Source organism: Crassostrea angulata, chromosome 5, assembly GCF_025612915.1.
Source record: "Crassostrea angulata isolate pt1a10 chromosome 5, ASM2561291v2, whole genome shotgun sequence".
Classification (NCBI taxonomy): Eukaryota; Metazoa; Mollusca; class Bivalvia; order Ostreida; family Ostreidae; genus Magallana; species Magallana angulata.
Window position 1 is genome coordinate 22,194,343 of NC_069115.1, and position 19,020 is coordinate 22,213,362.

At 34.9% G+C, this 19,020-nt stretch overlaps 1 protein-coding gene across 1 annotated transcript in view; it reads right to left on the bottom strand.

Moving 5' to 3' along the window:
• LOC128184908 (uncharacterized) overlaps positions 1-16,467 on the bottom strand; it is a 37,865-nt gene extending 21,398 nt beyond the window's left edge. The window contains exons 1-21 of the mRNA XM_052854548.1: positions 16,341-16,467; positions 15,805-15,879; positions 13,393-14,118; positions 12,292-12,381; positions 11,773-11,880; positions 11,448-11,502; positions 10,535-10,747; positions 10,240-10,356; positions 9,895-10,050; positions 9,386-9,729; positions 8,789-8,981; positions 7,968-8,106; positions 7,449-7,581; positions 6,602-6,767; positions 4,801-4,927; positions 4,467-4,547; positions 3,613-3,788; positions 3,210-3,376; positions 2,182-2,409; positions 1,542-1,792; positions 671-837 (exon numbers count right to left, since the gene is read on the bottom strand). Of these exons, the coding sequence (XP_052710508.1) occupies positions 671-837; positions 1,542-1,792; positions 2,182-2,409; positions 3,210-3,376; positions 3,613-3,788; positions 4,467-4,547; positions 4,801-4,927; positions 6,602-6,767; positions 7,449-7,581; positions 7,968-8,106; positions 8,789-8,981; positions 9,386-9,729; positions 9,895-10,050; positions 10,240-10,356; positions 10,535-10,747; positions 11,448-11,502; positions 11,773-11,880; positions 12,292-12,381; positions 13,393-13,551 (3,070 nt within the window). The 5' untranslated portion in view covers positions 13,552-14,118; positions 15,805-15,879; positions 16,341-16,467. The remainder of the gene's footprint in view (positions 1-670; positions 838-1,541; positions 1,793-2,181; positions 2,410-3,209; positions 3,377-3,612; positions 3,789-4,466; positions 4,548-4,800; positions 4,928-6,601; positions 6,768-7,448; positions 7,582-7,967; positions 8,107-8,788; positions 8,982-9,385; positions 9,730-9,894; positions 10,051-10,239; positions 10,357-10,534; positions 10,748-11,447; positions 11,503-11,772; positions 11,881-12,291; positions 12,382-13,392; positions 14,119-15,804; positions 15,880-16,340) is intronic.
• Between the last annotated feature and the right edge of the window lie 2,553 nt (positions 16,468-19,020).

A 19,020-nucleotide genomic window follows, 5' to 3' on the forward strand; every position in this document is an offset into this window, starting at 1 on the left:
GTCCATCTACGCTTGCAAACATTTTCGCCCCATTTTGAATTCGCCCAAACAAAGTTGGGCTAAAAAGAAAGATAATTTGAGACAATTATTGGAATTTCGTCCAGTCTTAATCAGGGGTGAATATTTCCCTGAATACAGATTGATTCTTAATGCAGGACTTGCACATTATTATTTTTTCCAATGCATTTTGAATCTCTCATGATTTGTAATGAGATATGATTTTGAATCAACATTTGTGTCTTCTCTATAGGAAAACACAATTCTTTAGATAAAAATCCTTAATCTTTATAAACTATGCAAGATTCTTTTTGTAAAATTCATTTTAACCCTTTTGTATCCCTTTTTCGAAAAGTCTTTTTAAATACGGCAATGCAAAATCAATTGATAACAATTAAATCCATCATAATGTCATCACAGAGTTATATTAACAATTCATTATAAAAGTGATATCTATTGCAAATTGGTGCAAATAAGTGATAAAATATTTCATGGCTAAAAAAATTATTAATATTCAAATTTTTATAGCATGCAGATTTGACAGGTTAGCAAAGTTTTTAGCTTCATCAATAGGCAATTAAGTCTTAAGTTTCCTTTTTGAAAAAAGTCTTAATTTTTTTCATTTCTAACTATCCAAGTCTGAAAAAGAAAAGGTAAACTTAATAATTCTTACTGTGTCCAAGTTTCTGATAACTCGCTTCATCAAACAACTGTCTGCAGTTTTCAGGGCCTTCAACCGAGGCATCAAACATGAGGGTTAGTGAACAATACATCTTGTTGAACCAGGCAGACTCGAGTCTTGGGGCAGGGGCTCGCACGTAAAGCTTGACATACTGCAAGCTATAATTGTAACAATAAAAGATGAAATTATGTTTAATAAGTGTTAGAAGAAAATACTCATATATGTCCGTTTTTCCATTGCCAACAATGCCATAAACTCATTGATTTGAATTGCATCTTCAAAAGTTTCAATAACTTACATGAACCATGGATTAAGTACCACATATTTGATGCACAGAAAAAGCTGATTTTTTAACATCAAATTAATTCAACATTTATAGCAAAATTAAAGCACTATCATTTCCTTAGAGTTTTCTCTCTTAAACTTGGACTTACTGGTAATAAAGGCCAAAATGCAAAATTTAACATTTCAAAGTTCTCTTTTGAAAGAAAATTAGATGCCAAAGTAACCAAATACTACATGTAGATTTCCATTTAATAATCTGATACAAATTTGTACAGATACAGTAGGATTTATTTGTAGAAGACCTAACTAAATTAATTTTGTGAAGTGAAAAGTTCACAGCTTCTTGTCACATCCGGTGAATTTTAATTTCCTGATTTTTTACACAAAGGATTTTATTAAAATACAAACCTAAACCTGTAAACATATCATCATCACCCGTAATAAGGTTCTTTTAACTAAACAATAACATTTTAATGTAGAAAAATCTAACCAACTATGATATCTTCTCAAATTTACAGTATAAATTAATCAAAAAACATGCGACATATTTCTATAAGATACAGCTGACTATACAAACCCAGGTATTGAAGTTGAAGAAAGGGGCTCAAACAGTACAGTCAGGTCATAGGGCATAGGTCTGTTGACCTTTGACATGTGTTTGAGGTCGCATTCGCAGGTCGTGTCATCCACGAGTTTGGCTGGAAACATCATAAAGCTGGATGGTTGGTGGTCGGTGGAGAAGCAGCCGATGCCCCGCTCTTTGTACGGACATCTGATGGCGCACATGAGGTAGTCGGTCTTGTAGAACCTTATTGCCCTCACTGTCACCTACAAATGTATTCAGGTCAAGGTCAAATCTCAAAATAATGAAAATTATTATTTAGCAGATGCAACTAGTACTTCAAATTTTATCTTAATTAATATATAGCCCAAATCTTGATTGCCACACAATTTGGCAATAAAATGTCCCCAAAAAAGAGCATACTCGTTGAAAATATTTCTTGTTCAATGGTAAAATCTTCAATTTACATAAGTAATCATTTTAAAATGAGTAAATCTTGGCTAAAAGGAAATTTTTTAAACATTTAGCACCACAATTTCATGTACATGTATGCTTTCAATTTTTCAAATTCCAAGGAATCTGACCATTAAACTAAGGTACATGGTATGTTTGACCTTGTACTTTGACCTTAAACTTTATGATGAACTCTTCTGACCTTGGTTTCTTCCTGTACGTTGATTTGTTGTGGAATGACTGCTCTGACGTCGGCTGCTCCAAATAAAACAATACGAGTGGTTTTTGGTGAATTGATGGTACTGATTCCCTCGTCGGTGGTAAAACATCCTACTCTATAGAGTCCAACGTCTGCGGCAGTCAACTCTCGGGTGCGAGCTATGATCAGACCTGTATTGTTGTCATACGATACAACAGTCATGTCTATCTCCTGAGAGAAAAAAAAGAAAAACATTAATCAATGCATTATGGAAATTAACTTTTTAATGTTCTAAGCATTATTTTGCAACACGGCACCATACATGTATTTCTCAAGTTTTCAATAACATGAAGGAGTTAATTAATTGTTGAATAAGACATATTTACTTCAAAACTTGAGATACTAGGATTTCTTTAGCCATTGGCTATTATTTAGTACATGTATAGAAAAAATCTAAATATCTTCGCTTTTGCCTTTAACAGTATATTTATACCTACTGTGGAATCATTAGATTTCATGGTGGCTCAAATTTCGTTGAATTCGTGGGTATCTCTCATCCATGAATTAACATCCTCCATGAATTAATAAATTAGAGTTATGGAGTCATATTTCCTTTTGAATGTATAGATAACACACAAATTTACATGCCCACAAAACAGTAAAATTTAAGCAATCCACGTAAATTGGCCCCCACGAATTTTAATGATTCCACAGTAGTTCTTTGTTTGAAAGCTACTGATATAGTTAAATAATGGCAAAAAATAAACACAAAAAAAAACCCAAAAATGTATTGGTTCTAGGGCACTGCTGCATTAGATAAAATGCTGCACACTGATTAATTTTACAGCAAAATTTGCAAAATGAAATAGCTTAATTCTGAATTTTGAGTTTAAAAATTAAAAAACTGAGTTATTTCATTTTGCGAATTTTATCTTGGAATAAAAATAAAATATTTGCCTGATACTTTATATTTTGAACTTTATGACTTGAGAACCAACTTGTTATGAATATGTTAATTTTTTTGGCCTTACCCTGTCAAAGTATGATCCTTTGTACAGACCACACCCGTTTATCTTGAGGGCCGAGGGGCGGTTTTCGCCTTCCTCCTGGGCCATTGTGTAGACCGTCATTTCCAGCGCCTTCTGCCCATTGGCTCCCAGTCGAGTCTGGTTAATGTGGCCCATCCCAACATAACATTCTGGACCAGAAAAGGAGTGCATATACTTAGAATTATCTATAATTATTACCGGTATGATTGTATAGAACATTACCAAACTACAAATATCTTATCGTTGGCCTAATCTGTAGGATTTGGGGGGGGGGGGGGGGGGGTGGGAGGCCTATTTTCAGCAACTTTACTGAATAAATTTAATAAGTTTGAATTTTTTTGGGGTGTTACCTTCAGTAGATCCAACTATGTAAAAGATAGATTACCTTTGTTATACTCCTTGCTATTCCTAAGCACACACTTGTCACAGAAGTCTAGCACCGACTCCCCGTGGGGAACCCCAGCACAATCCACACACTCATTCTCCCCTTCACACACCCCGCACTGATCCTCCCCGTGGTTTTCTGCCAATGAGGTGTTGCCCAGCACACAGTATCCACACCTAGATATAGCATCAACATATCACTGTCACATCATTTAAACCAGCAGTCCAAATTTAATGATATTAAGTTCATTGCTTTTCATACAAAATCTCATGTAAATATTTTAAAAATATATGTTATTATGCATAGTAATAAAATTGCAACAAAAAATTGACATCAGGTTCCATGAAAAAGAAATCAAGACTTGAATGACACATTAAATAAGGCAACAGTTCTATGGACCGGCAGTAAAAAAACGCATCACTGCATGCACATGCTGTCTTTTGTGCACTAGAACATGAGGTTCTCATTAAGGTGTTTTGCAAGATATCATAATTTATTGTCAGAAAAAAGCTCTTAATTTGCATGGTTTTATTAAAACACACAATGAAGCCCATCTCTGCAGTTTTAAACCCAGTCACGATATAACCGTTATGAAAAAATGTTGATGAATTGGTTCTAAGGCCAAAAATTGAAAAATTTAAAATGTGGCCAACAGATATTTTGATTTTATTTTCAATGCAAGATTTGCAATGGAGAATATCTTTTCTTTCATGTTTTTCCAATCTTGCAATAGAATGAATCTGGTTATAAAGTAAATGATGCAGCATTTTATCTGTTGCAGAAGTGCCCGAAAACCAATACAATATTTATTTTGTTGGTCTTATTATGGGGTACGCCAGTGGCGTTGTACTCACATGTTTGTGTAGGCGTCGCTGTTGACCCGCCCATCACATTCCTGAAACAAGGTCATTAGCCTCACTTTGTCCACATTGTTCCTACAATCAAAATTCAAGTAATATGGACATCTCTGATAATTATGTACATACATGCAATTGTCAATTGATATGCAAAACAACAACCTCCTATCTTGAAAACTACGCGAGGAGTTATCAGTACAATAGGCCTAGGGGTCACCCTTTTGACCGTTGCCTGCTGCCCAACCGCCTGCCTGCCATTTTCACCTTTTAATAACAGGTCCCAGATTGTTCATTTGGGACTCTCAGTTCAAAATTAAGAACAAGGTCTTACGGTAAGCACATCTTGAAGGTGTTGTCAAAGTAGTTAAGGCCACACTGTCCCCTGCAGTCTAGGCGGTGGTCCCTGGTCAGACCTGTGTCCCCCTCAGTACAGTCGCCACACGAGTCAACCACAGCACCTACAGTACAGGTAATTCAGTCAAGGTGTTAACATTGGGTCATAACTGGCATAAAATTATCATTGCAACAGACTTAAGTTCCCAAAGTGTTCAAGCTAATACATTACCCGCAACGTTATTTTTTTCAATCCTTTCCTATCGTATCGTGCATCAATCCTATCGTATCGTGCGTGTATACTGTTCTAACGTGCGTTAATCCTATCCTATCATGCGTGTATACTGTTCTATCGTGCGTTAATGCTATCCTATCGTGCGTTAATCCTATCAGGTTTATCGTTCAATTTTAACAGTTTTTCCATTTATCCTATCGTGTTAATCGTTTCGTGCCTTTTCATAAGCAAGTAAATTAAAATATTTATTTCAAAGCTGCAATTCGCTCAGTGCGCCGTATACGAAAATTTATTGAACAAGAATTGCAAAATCCTTTCCAGCATTCTACTATGATACTTATTTCTTAATTTGTTAGATCAAAATTAACCAATATTCATGTAAATCATATCTGTTAGCATTAAAAATGAAAACTTAATGTAAACTATCGAAGTTCTTAGGAACAAGGTTACATATTTACCTGTATATCGAATATATTATATCGTACGCGAGTGTATACTTGCTTAAACATTAACTTTTATGCAATATAATGTGTGTTTTATGCAACATGTTTTACAGAAACAAAAGTACCGGTATTTATGATATAATTTATATTTAATTAAAACCAGAGTTCAGAACCCGTTATTTTCTGTGTGATAGTTGATTTTGGGCTGAATTGTTCTCGGCAATCGGCTAGGGTGTGTGGTAATGAAAACAATGTTAGCAAATCGTATGCAGAATGTGAACCTGCGGGGTTTTTTTTTTAACTTGTATGTAATATTATTCGTTTTTAATGCATCATTTTCTTACACAGAGAGAAATGTATTTATGACAGATTTTATATTTACTTAAACAAGAGTTTGATTTTTATAATTGAACCTGCTATTTTCTGTGTAATTTGATCTCGGGCTGAAATATTCGCGGCGATCAGCGAGAGTGTTCGGTATTGAAATCAATGATAACAATTCAGAAGATTTATTGATTATTTAAGCTCATAATTTTAGTGAAAAAAATTAACTGGTCATTTTTATACATTCTATAAATAATGCTGCGATGATTAACAACTCGGCAATTGTTACTAAATAGAATTTCCACATAAATCATTATTCGTGCGTGTTCTTTCTCAAATTCTGCCATTAACAGATTATTTGTGTAAATCATTTAAAGCGATTATACGTTTCACATCGTTTATCCTTTCCTATCGTGTATCAATCCTATCCTATCGTGCGTGTATACTGTTCTATCGTGCGTTAATCCTATCCTATCGTGCGTGTATATTGTTCTATCGTGCGTTAATGCTATCCTATCGTGCGTGAATCCTATCCTATCGTTTATCTTGTAAAAAATAACGTTGCGGGTACTGTACAATATGCAGAAAATGTATTCAGTACTCTTTGCTGCTTGACACTTTAAAAATCACAAAAAAAATCATGAACACAAGAATTCAATACACATTTACTCCAATTTTGCAAATTTTGTGACACTAAAAACAGACATACTATTCATGGTCAGTAAACATGTGAAAGAATGAGGCTGCCAAGGATTAACGAGAATGGTGATTTTTTTTCTCCGATTCTGAAACCATACCTCCGTTGAGCTTTCCGCTACAGTCCTCGCAGTCATTGTACCCCCCACACACCCCACACAGGTCCTCCCCCAGCTGTGAACCCGGCCGTCCGTCACAGCCCGCCTTGTTAATGAACAGAGTGATGATCTCTTCAGAGAATGCACTGTGGCTCCCACTCCCACAAATCTACAATATATAAACAAAACAATCAAATATTTAATACAAAGAAACTGTTTCTTGCTGGTTCAAGAAAAAAAAAAACAGGCCATGAAGAACAAATATATGGGGAGTGTAACTGTTGAGTTGATCATCACAGTTGTGATTTCTGACTGAAGCATAGGTAAAATACTGTAAACAAACTTTTATTCGCGGCGACATTATTTGGCGATTAACTGGACACAAACTGGTTTGATACGACTAATTTTCGCGAGTAAGCCTTATACAGACCTGTGTTGATATTACAATCACACGACAGAGGCTAGTTTGCGGCAAGATATATTCATGACGACATGGCTCTCGTGAACTTCGCGAAAATTTCTCGCTCGCAAATAAAAGTTGGTCTACAGTATAAAGTTATATAATCTGCATACAGCATTATAATTAGGTAGACACTTTGTTCATGAATACACCAGTTCAAGTAAAGCTCTACTCTATCTACAAAAAAAAATACATCATTTGAAAATTACAAGCAAAGAGTGGGCTTTAAGAATATATGCTTCCCCCCCCCCACCCAAAAAAAAATGCATCTCCTCAAAATTGCCAAACCACATTTTACCATTTGCATTGCTTTAGTATAAAACTTCCTTTGAACATTTCCATGAAAGACAAAAGTGAATCTAATTATGCGCAGTGATTTTGCTCTTTTACCTTCATCCCGGCAGAACACCTATGAACTCTGACATGACCTAGTGACCTTTCATTGGAGGTCATATCGCTGCCGTCCCAGGCTAGAGTGTAAAGTTTAGTCTTTTTTAGGGCCTCCCTAGTTGTCCAAAGATATCTAAAACATATTAAGGTCAAGATCAAATATCCATCTGTTAAACTAAAATTTAAAATTCTGATTTAAACTAAAATTAATCATAGTACCTGTACTAAATATATATACTTACTAGATAAACACAACAAAGTTATTACAACTCAGGAAAAAAACACCTGTGATTTTGACAGTAACTGTTGCAAACTGTATAAAAATGCTGATTCAAATGTACATGTATGACTTATGCTTTAACAAACAGTCGTATATTTCATTTTTAAATTACCTTTCACTTGCTTTCATTTGCTTTGAACTTGTTTCTGATAGTAGAACAACTCTGAACACTTGTGGTTTGTAACTGATTTTGTCAAATTTGGACAGTTGAATAACACTGTAGGTAAAACATAACTTACCCTACGCTTGATGCAAACTTGAGTTTGTCAGTTTTTGACAGTAGAACAGCGCTGATATTTTGCTGTGACTGACTAATTGTCAAATGTCCAATGACAGAGACTTGTTTCCAGCCTGCTCCATTATCATAATGCCAAGAACCTATAAAACAAAAACAAAAATAGGAATGTCTCAACAAACTCAATGGCAATGATTCAGCAATAGAGTCTGTGCTTGAATCAATCCAGCACTTGGTGTATTAATGCAATTAATTCTTGAATTGAAGACCTTTTTATTATATTGAAGATATCATTGATTAGAGTGATGCATACATCAATAAAACAAATGATATTGTCATATACTTGAAGAAATCGTCTTTTATTTATCAAGTACAGTAGATTCCTAATCAAACGCAAGGAATTAAAATCACGAGAAGCAACTTTCACGTATTTTAAAATCTCGCTCTTATTTTTCGGACAGTTTTGGACTCTAGGAATTTTTAACAAAAAATTGGTTATCGCGATTTTATATCCTTGCGATTTGATACAAAACAGCAGAAGCGCGGAATTATAAGTACTCGCGTAAAATAAGGAGTTTACAGTATATTATCAAAACAGAAAATTTTTGCTTAAGATTAAACTTCCTTTATCTCATGAATAACATTTTCTAACAAAAGGAAATCTCCAAAAAAAACTTTGTTACAAAATTGAATTACAGTATCTAATTATGCATCAATATAAAAATCAACAAAACTTGGCCCCATAAAAATGTTTCGCTCTGCAATACACATATTTTGGAGCTTAGTACATATCATATATATATGAATAGAAGTCAATGTTCTCACCCAGTTCATTGGAGACCGTCCCTAAAAGCGCGAGCCCTACATGGTCGCCATCCTCATCAGCGAAAACGAGATCACTGATCTCCCCCGCAGTGAACTCCCTGTCACCTGTGTAAGGCTGCACCAAGATCGAGGTCAATATGTCCATTGTTTTCTCAGGTGAGAGCAGATAAGGGGCATTGTTTACATCAATGACCTAAAAGACAAAACAGCAATAAAATATCAAAGGGACATATTATAATATAAATTATTTTTCATTGAAGTACTCAATACATGTACTTTAAAAATATTGGGATATTGTATAAAACTTGGGTGAAGTTTATTTTTTTGCTTAACATTGAGCAAACTAAAGCCATAGTTGTTTTTTTTTTTTAATTGCTTTTTTATGTAATTTTTGGGTGATTTTAATGTTTTTCATTAGGGAAAACACTTAAGACTTTATTTCTTGGTACTCTATTGTTTGCACACAAAAAAAAATATGATCCATTAACTTCAAAAATAAAATATTTGAGGACCAGAAAAAATAGTTAAAATCATTGCACAAAGAGTTAGAGACAAGATTAATAAATAAACTCAACATGAATAGAAAAATACATGTACCTTCAAAGTAAAAACAAATTGATCACCAGAGTTCAGTCTCATATCAAAATGGATGTCTCCACTAAAAGCAGGATGAAGTTTGACATGGAGTGACCTTGACCTTTTGCCAAGGTCATCCAACTCTACCCCCCAGGATGGAGCTCTCCTCCACCGAGATCCATCTCCTGACACAGTTACTATGGAAACCATCGGCAAGCCTGAGGAATCTAAGGGCGTCCCCTTCAGAGAAATGTGTAAAGGGTAGATAACTCCACCCTCCATGAATTCAAGACCTTTTTCATAGATTTTCTGGATGCCTCTTTCGGATAAAATTTCAATTTCATCAGGAATCTGTGGGGCTTCATCTGTTGTTGATGCAAAGAGAATTGAAAAATTAAATCATATTGTATGCAATTTTGTTATTGTTTTGTTAAAGATCAAACATTGCTTGGGTATTGTGGGTTTCTATAGCTTCAAAAATGAATGAAAAACTTTAATATAAGACAATGCAAATAGCTTTAGTAATATACCTGTGATGTTGACAAGAAACACCTTGTCCCATTGGTCCATTGTCCAGTGTGTTATGCCTTCATTAACTGACACAGAGGTCATTGCCATAGTTACGTTTGGGGTCAAAAGTTCAGGAATCGCAACTACCCCTATATGATATTGGTAGCCCATGGAGACTACAAAATTAATTAACAAATCAAATTTCAAAAAATTTGACAAGGATTTAACCATATCCACGACATAAAACAAGAAATATTTTCTTCTGTTTTAACAAAGCATAAATATATCTGATTTTGAACATCATATAATAATTATAATTCTGCAAATTTGGATAATAAGAATTTAAAATTGTTTTATGTACTTACTGGTTGTAGGCAACGAGAGAATTTTGCAGATGGCCACAGTTTTTTCTGATCCATCAGTAATAGCAGTTATTTGTTCAAACATGCCCACCCTTGTATCTTCCAGAACAGCAGTTCTCCCTGCAACAGAGCAAAACATACACCAATTCAATTATACCTTCTTCCAAATATTCATGGGTGTAAAGGAATTTCAGATACATGTATTAATAATCACCACGTAAAGATTAATCATAAAAACATCTCTCTCTCTCTCTCTCTCTCTCTCTCTCTCTCTCTCTCTCTCTCTCTCTCTCAGCACCTGCATAAAACTCCACCCCTGATTTTCCATCACAGTTCAGATGAACTGTCATATGCTCCAATCGCTTTGTCTCCTCCTGTACAACATGTTGCATGTAATCGACCAAGCGGAACTGTACATTGTTGTCCACCGTGACCGCTCTATCCACCAACAGGAGACGATCACCAGCCGAGGAGGGAGAACTAGTTGACATAGGGGTACCAGTACCAGAGTCTGTCAAATTCAAGAAAATAATATAACAGTACATGTATATATATGTACTTGTCTGAGTTTTACTATTTATTTTTCCTATCATTCCGTTTAGAAACAACATTTATAACTTCTGTGACCAGATAATTAAAATATTGAGCTTTGGGTCTTGAAAATGTCTATGTCGAGCAATATTATTGCTTATGGATACTGGATGTATTTTATGACAAACTACAATAAACAATATGAATTATGGGATAAAAAAAAGCTTACAAAAAAAATCTCTGAGTTCAATTTGATTTTGAATGAAGAGCTAGTACTAGTATGACCTGTGTTAACAATTATTAAAAGTACACAATTAGGAAATTTCTAAATACTGTGGAATCATTATAATTCGTGTTGGATTAATTTTCATGGTATTCGTGGGTAGCCTTTTCCCAGGAATTTACATGCTCAACGAAAACAAATTTAGAAAATGTTACATGTATCTTTGTTACGGAAACTGAAAACCGACACATCCACGAAATTACATTTCAAGGAATAAGTAAAAAACCCACGATCCACGAAAATTGGCCCCCACAAATTTAAATGATTCCACTGTATTGTCTAGCTTTTAAATGAAACTAGATTTGTGAGTCAAAGGACTAAGATTCAAAACCCCAAAGGAGGCAGCGAGCACCAAAAGCGGTGTCTCTATATAAATATAGGTATACAAGAATTATACCTCCATCTCCTGAACAAGTCTTCTCCACACAACGACCAGACGCAAGGCAGAAAACCTGAAATCAATACCTTATTCATTAACAGTGCATTATGTAGCAGTTATGTTCTAAACACAGTTATGTTTTAAACATAGTCAATGACAGTCTATTAACTCCCTAAAAATTATTGATTTTATGTACCTTGATATTTGTGCCAAAAGAAATCATTGCACAAGCATTAAAACGGGTGGTATATGTTAGGGCATCAACTGATGTTAATATCAATGACATAAGGGGGCTATATTGCCATAATGGGTGTAACAGTTAAATGATGGACGGATGTTATACCTGGTGGGCGGGGCATTTAGAGTCCATGGTGGGGGACTCTGTGGATGGGGGCCCCTCACAGGATTCTGTGTACTTCAAACATTCTCCTCTGGTTGGGCAATAGTACTCCTGTAAACAAAATTGACTCATTAAGTTCTAACTTAGTACCAATAACTGTTGGATCTTACAATTTTGTCAAAAAGTAATTTGCTACTAAGATGAAGTCTTTAACAGAGCAATGGATTCAGACGACAAATACATTTATAATCGTAGCCAAAATTTACCTATAATAAGGATTTCAATATAAAAAGATATTATTCACTGCTGAATAGATTGAAAATTATACAGTATTTCTAAAAAAAATTACCTATAAAACATTTTTTGCTCACATTTAATAGAAAAATCCAAAACAGCATTAAATGACAATGTAGAGTTATAAATTTAAAGTATGTGTACATAAGATAGAATAAATAAAATGATTCATGATGATAATTTTGATCATGATTTTTAATCTTTAAGAGAACAATTCTACACACATACCTGCACTGAATCACACATGTGTGGGGTGGGTGTGCTACACAGTAAATTGTTCTCCTTGTCCACACATCTCCCAGATTGAAGGCAGAACACCTTGAAAGGGGATAAAGAATACATTCAGATCAATTTTGTCTGTGATTTAAGACAGAGAGCATTTACAGCTGAACTTCCATATCTCAAACACTGAATAGATATCTCAAATACAATGGATATGTCGAAGTGAGTTTTAAGTCCCATTCACTTATCGGTATTTCACCCTCGATATCTCAAATATCAGGTATCTCAAAGTTTTTAAACTAGTTTGAGATAACATAGTTTGACTGTATAGACAATCATGAACTTTTATGTATTTTGAGGGAATTCAATATGATTCAAACTATTCTTCATTTGTGTAAACAAATAATTATGTGTTCTACACATGAAACATCGTCGGTGACCCACGTGTGATTCACATCGATTCTCTCCATCATCACTTGTGGACTCAAAACCGTGGTTTGCGACGATGTCCATGAAAATGAATGTAATACATTGACCGAGTTCTTTTAAATTGGATACAGGTTCTTTATAATGTAATGCTTTCAAATACTATTGGTCCTATACAGTTAAAAGAATATCAAATATTTTCAATGGTTGCTTCATAAAATACTTTCAAATACATGTACTTTATCTGCTGACGAACAAATCTGCTCAATTAATTTGCAAATCATTTGCTCTTATAAATGCAGCCACAATTATAATAGCTTGATTGATATATGGTAGAGGGCCTGGTATATGTTTTTTATTACAATTATTACATCAGGTGCCTATGCTTGATAGGAAACAAACAGCAAAACATGTTTATTTAAAACAAGCTTAAATAACAAAGTGACACTTACATTGCAGTAATTTTCATTCCCTGTAGATTTTTAAACATATTTCAAAGCTTAAAGGAATATAACATATTACGTTTTGATAACAAAGCAAAATTGCCCATCCCTGGCACTTCGTTTAAAGCGTGTTTTACTGTAACAAAAAAAAAACCCTTATCCATGAACAATTGAAAATGCAGGCATAAAAATTTTAAAATTGAAAGAGCATGACTTTGTACGTAAATGTCCACCCTACCTGACCATCTCCACAGGACCTCCACTCTGTGGACGGGGCAGGGGTTGATGTTGAGTCTGTGTATCCATCACATCCCCCATGTTTGGGCATGCATCTTCCAGACTGTAGACAGAAATACTGGTCCTCCATACATGTATGACTGGTGGCTCCCCCTCCCATCCCCTCCCCACAGGCCTCGCCAAAGGGGATACAACTCTGGGTGGTCCCACAGTACACCTGCCCCAGGTCACATTGGCCGTCCGTGGTATCATCAGAACCCCCACACGACCCTGATTTGGGTACACAGCCATTTCTCTGCAGGCAGAAATACTCATCCTCCCCGCAGTTTAAAGTCTTTGTCGCTGGACTGGTTGTTTCACTCTCGCAGTCTCCTGAAATCTTGACACATCTGCCTTGCTGCAGACAGAAATATTCATCACTGTCACACTTCGTCTTGATTTCCTCCACTTCTTTTTCACTTTCGCAGCCATTTTTAGGCACACACCTTCCAGAGGCAAGGCAGAAAGTCTCATCTTCCCCACATTTGCCCTGCAAGGTCGATTCCTCATTGCCAGAGTCTATGTCATTCTTGCAGTTAATGCTCTGTCGAGGCACACATTCATTTACCTGGAGACAGAAGATTTGGTCTTCGCTACAGCGTGATGAAACTGATTCAGTCGTTGGTCCGGCTGTAGAGAAACAGCCATTTACTTTGGAAACACATCTTCCTGATGCCAAACAAAACACCTGTGGGCATTTTAAAAAAAAAACATTAACTTAATTAAAGTTTAATTTAAAATCTGATACCTATGTCTGCACAATTTAAAGCATAAAGTCTGTTATCACTATAAAGTTTTTGTTTCAAAGATGAAAAAGGTACTAGATGTCTTTTTGATCTAACCAATAGCAGGGTTGTCTCTAAGACCCGGGAGGCGGGGAATTCCCCCGCCTATGATGCCTTAACTCTTTTCCCCTTAGAGGTTTCTATCCTTTAACCCTTAATGACGCGTTTTGACGACCCTGGCCATATCCTTAATGACGACTTTTGACGCACCCTATATACAGCTCTTAATTAGACCCCTCAACACCTGTTGTTTATTATAAACATTGACTGGTGTATACAGATGGTTGTTCACTCATTCTAAATAAAGATATCACGTGATTTACCTGTGTATGGTGGCGTGATGCATTACTACAATAAACAAAGATGGCGGACTACGATGCGGACATCGCACATGTTTTCACTTTTTGTTTATAATCAAGTTTAGGGGCAGAATTTTCTAGATTTAATGGTAGTGAGATTGAATGATGAAAGCCAGATGTCAAATTCATGCAAAATTTTGGGAAAAATCTGTGTAGTTACAGAAAACGGAACACAAGGTGTGCATTACCTGCAACCCCTAAATACACGAATATACCGGTAAATTTGCATTTTTTCAAAAAGTCAACACACTTATTTTGTTAACATGCTAGATTTATCAAATTCTCTAAGTCTTACATCATTTATTGAAAAAAAATTCGTAAATATAAGTCTGAAAATGATAGACATAAATTGAAAAGTCAGCAACAGGTACATTTAATTATTTACTATCAAAAAACGAATTCCATGATGATAATGGAATCTTTCTACAAAAATTATTAAATAATTATTAATACATACAGTTTTGAATATGTTTATCAAGTATCTGTTGTGAAATTATTCTTAAATAAAGCTTTAATGTAGAACACCCAGTTTTATTTTCATATACCTGTTAGCACCTGTATTGCTTTATTAGTGACTTAAATAAAAAAAAATTCAATGAATATTAAAATTTTAATTTAATACAAATCCATTGATATATAATTTTCTATGTGTTTGATTTGCTAAGACCTGTATTAAGTCTATTCAAAAACACACACTAGCTGTTTTCAGTTCATCTGAAAACACTCTAAGGGTAGCCCAGGGTATAGTGTTAAGGATATGGCCTATGCGTCAAAAGGTGGCATTAAGGGGTAAAGAGTTAATTATACACGGCTATTTTTGCATTTTAAACATAATGTAGCAATAAACAAGACCCCCAGACCCCCTTCTACTTTTTCATTTCCTCCCTCTACTTCAATTTTTAGAGACACCCCTGATTATAGTTAAATAATTTAGAAAATGTACACATAACTTCACACCATATAAATGTTACAACTAGGGGCAATTCACTTTAATCAGAAAGAGAGGAAAATACTACAAATATTAATACACACAAAATCCATGTACCGGGTATTCAAAAGGGGATTTTCTTTTTAAAATTAAATAGATTTACAGTTGAAAACTTTCCTAAACTAAATTAAACCATAAATTCCAACATAATATCTCATGTATTAAGTATATTAATGTTAATCATGTTATTAAGTAATTTGCACATTTCGTTATCATGAAAATGATATTAAAACAAAAGTTACCTCCTCTTGAGAGCATTTGTTCTGGACCCTGGGAGGTTCAGCACACTGCTCAAGACAAACTCCATTGCAAAATGTCTGTCAAGCATGAACCAAAATGGTACTAAACAGATTAACTTAAATACAGAATAAATTTTAAACAACTTAAAACAATGATGATCTTTTTTTAATTGATATCAAATCAAGTACTATACAAGTGAATTTATTTAAATGAAATTATATTTTATGCTCAAATACATGTAATATACAGATTTTTTTCAAGCTTGAAAGAAATAAAATATGATTTACCTAAATCTCTATTACATTAATAATTATCCCCAATACATTAAATGCATTATTGCTCTTTTGCAAGGCAAAATGACCCCAGTGACAGTTTTTTGAAATATGTAACATCAAACAATTGTTTGATTATCATAGTTTAATAATCTACTAACTAAAACTTTATCAATTTGCCTTGCAAAATAGCAGTACTGCAGTTATAAATCATGATAGGGTTTCACATGTACTTGTATCTAAAGAATTTGTGAGTGCATACGTACCGTGCCTGTGGGACAGATCCCTGGAGTGGACAATACGCTAGGTATAGTGGTGAAGAAGTTGGGCGGGGTGGTGAAAGCACCACTAAACCCCTCTACCCCCTCCAACCACACGGTCACAACCAACAGGGCAAGAACTGCTAAACAAAAAGAGTGAGGGAGATTCGTAAATTCGTTTTGACTACCAGTCTACTTAAGGATCGAGCGGTAACTAGGACAACTGTATATTAATCCCTGCAAGATTACATTGTTGAGACTAAGAATTTTGTTCTGTAATATGTCCGAGCATAAAATTTTCAATCTCAACAAATCTCAATAAGATTAATAGAATCATTCATTATTACGAGGGTGGAACAGTGAAATTCCACCAAGGGGGCAAGATTAACAGTCTAGGACGAGGCTTTGCAAAGCCCTGGACAGTGAATCTTAGCCCCGAGGTGGAATTTCAGTGTTCCACACGAGTATATAATGAATGATTATTTTTTTTGCAATATTTTAATCAAAAACTGATATCTTACAATTTTCTCTTATGACATTCAAATGATTACTTTCGGTTTATCCCTCCATGTGCTTCATAAGTCAAAATGAGAGCATGCAACATGTTTTCAATAAAGATATGATAAATTGTAATAAATCAAGCAAAACAATTACTTTTAAATGGATAATCTCAATATTACCTTACCTTATAACAGTATAAGGTTAATGTATTTTAAGTATAAGTGCATGCGGCTAACTTAATTGATTTCTATCGATTTCCTTTCAGTTTGTTTCTTTTAATCTTAAACATTGATAAATCTTAAGTTGCCCATTAATTATGGTACTATATCAGTCATTTAAATGATGGAATGAACGCTAAATCCAAAAAAAGAAGTCAACAGGTCAACGTTCAAAAAGAAGGACTCCAAAATAAACGGTATTGAGAGGATGAAAGCAGTTATCTACAATTTTTCGGAAAGGGACAGGATTTACCTTTTATATACCATCATTTGTTGAAAGCTTAATCCCTGAATGGAAGATCCGAAATGCTTTCAGAACGTTTTATTTTTGGCGCCAACGCAGATTTCGATTTTTAGGATTCCGTACCCGACTAATGTTTTATACAGACACAAATCTTTTCCAAATTGGTTTTGTCAAGAAATAAAGAAAATATACTACAATTTTTTTAATCGATGTTTACATGTAACATTACAATGTACCTATGAAAAATGATGTCCATAAGCCACAAGCTACATTGTACATGCCATGATATGCACGGATTCGTGGGGGGGGGGGGGGGGGGGGGAGGAGCATCCACCCCCTGGATCCGCGCATAAGCTAATTAAAATGTACTGAACAGATTGTATACCCGATCAAAGAGTACATGACATATACCTTGTATCACAAGACATAAAATGAAATCATGCAAATATGAATTAAATTGAAGCCAATGTTATGAATTATAAGAATTATCGTCAGCTAATTTTTATCATTATATCATAAATAAAACACGATTAAAATCTAAAAAGGCGTGAATGATATACATGTAGTATCAATTGTCATGTAAATGACCAATAAATGCCAATATTCTATTACATTGTATATGCTTGATGGATAATATGCTCAACTGCATTTGATAAAAAATACTAATATATATTGATTTAATATAATGTTCCAGTTTTACCGTCGTTATAAAGTATAAATTGTTACAAGTTTAACGTTCAAGATATGTATGTGCGTGAGAGAGAGAGAGAGAGAGAGAGAGAGAGAGAGAGAGAGAGAGAGAGAGAGAGAGAGAGAGAGAGAGAGAGAGAGAGAGAGAGAGAGAGAGAGAGAGAGAGAGAGAGACAGAGACAGAGACAGAGAGAGACAGAGACAGAGAGACAGAGAGAGACAGAGACAGACAGAAAGGGACAGACAGACAGACAGAGAGAGAGACAGAGACAGACAGAGAGAGAGAGACAGACAAACAGACAAACAGACAGACAGAGACAGACAGACAGACAGACAGACAGACAGACAGAGACAGACAGTGGCAGAGGCTGGCAGACAGAGAGATTGACAGAGAGGGGCGGACCACGCCCTGTTGCAGATAAAATTCAAAATTCAATCCTGAAGGAGTAAAGATTGCAATACCTTCAGAATGTAAATTGCAAGTCATTTTACAATTATTATGAACACAACTTCATGTTTAAAACCAGACCATCCACTTACCTCTGTAGGGACTTAATTTAACCTCCATCTTTATATACACCCAGGTAGACAGGGTTTTATATATTGAACGAGACAGACTAGGTTTTCAATGCTTAACAATCACAAATCACTTGCACACCTGTAAAATGATATTGTTTCCAAGACAACTTACAGGTAGATGTCAAGAAATCGATGATGCCCGGCCAGCGTCTGTGAGCCACCTGCATGCTCTGTGGAAATATCATTAGGGATTAGGGGTACATAAGTACTAGCAAATCGCCATTAATCTCTCCATTATTTTACTTTTTCGGTAGGTATATGTACTTGTCATCAAATGGCGCTATTTAGGAAGGATAACGTTTGTAACATGAAATTTGTAGCCGAACTTTGCTTTGTAGTATATATCTTATAATTTTAATACTGTGCAAACATGAATTCAAAAATCGGATCATTATTACATGTATATATATATATCTATATTATCCAATGCTAATGCTATATTATTTAATACAGT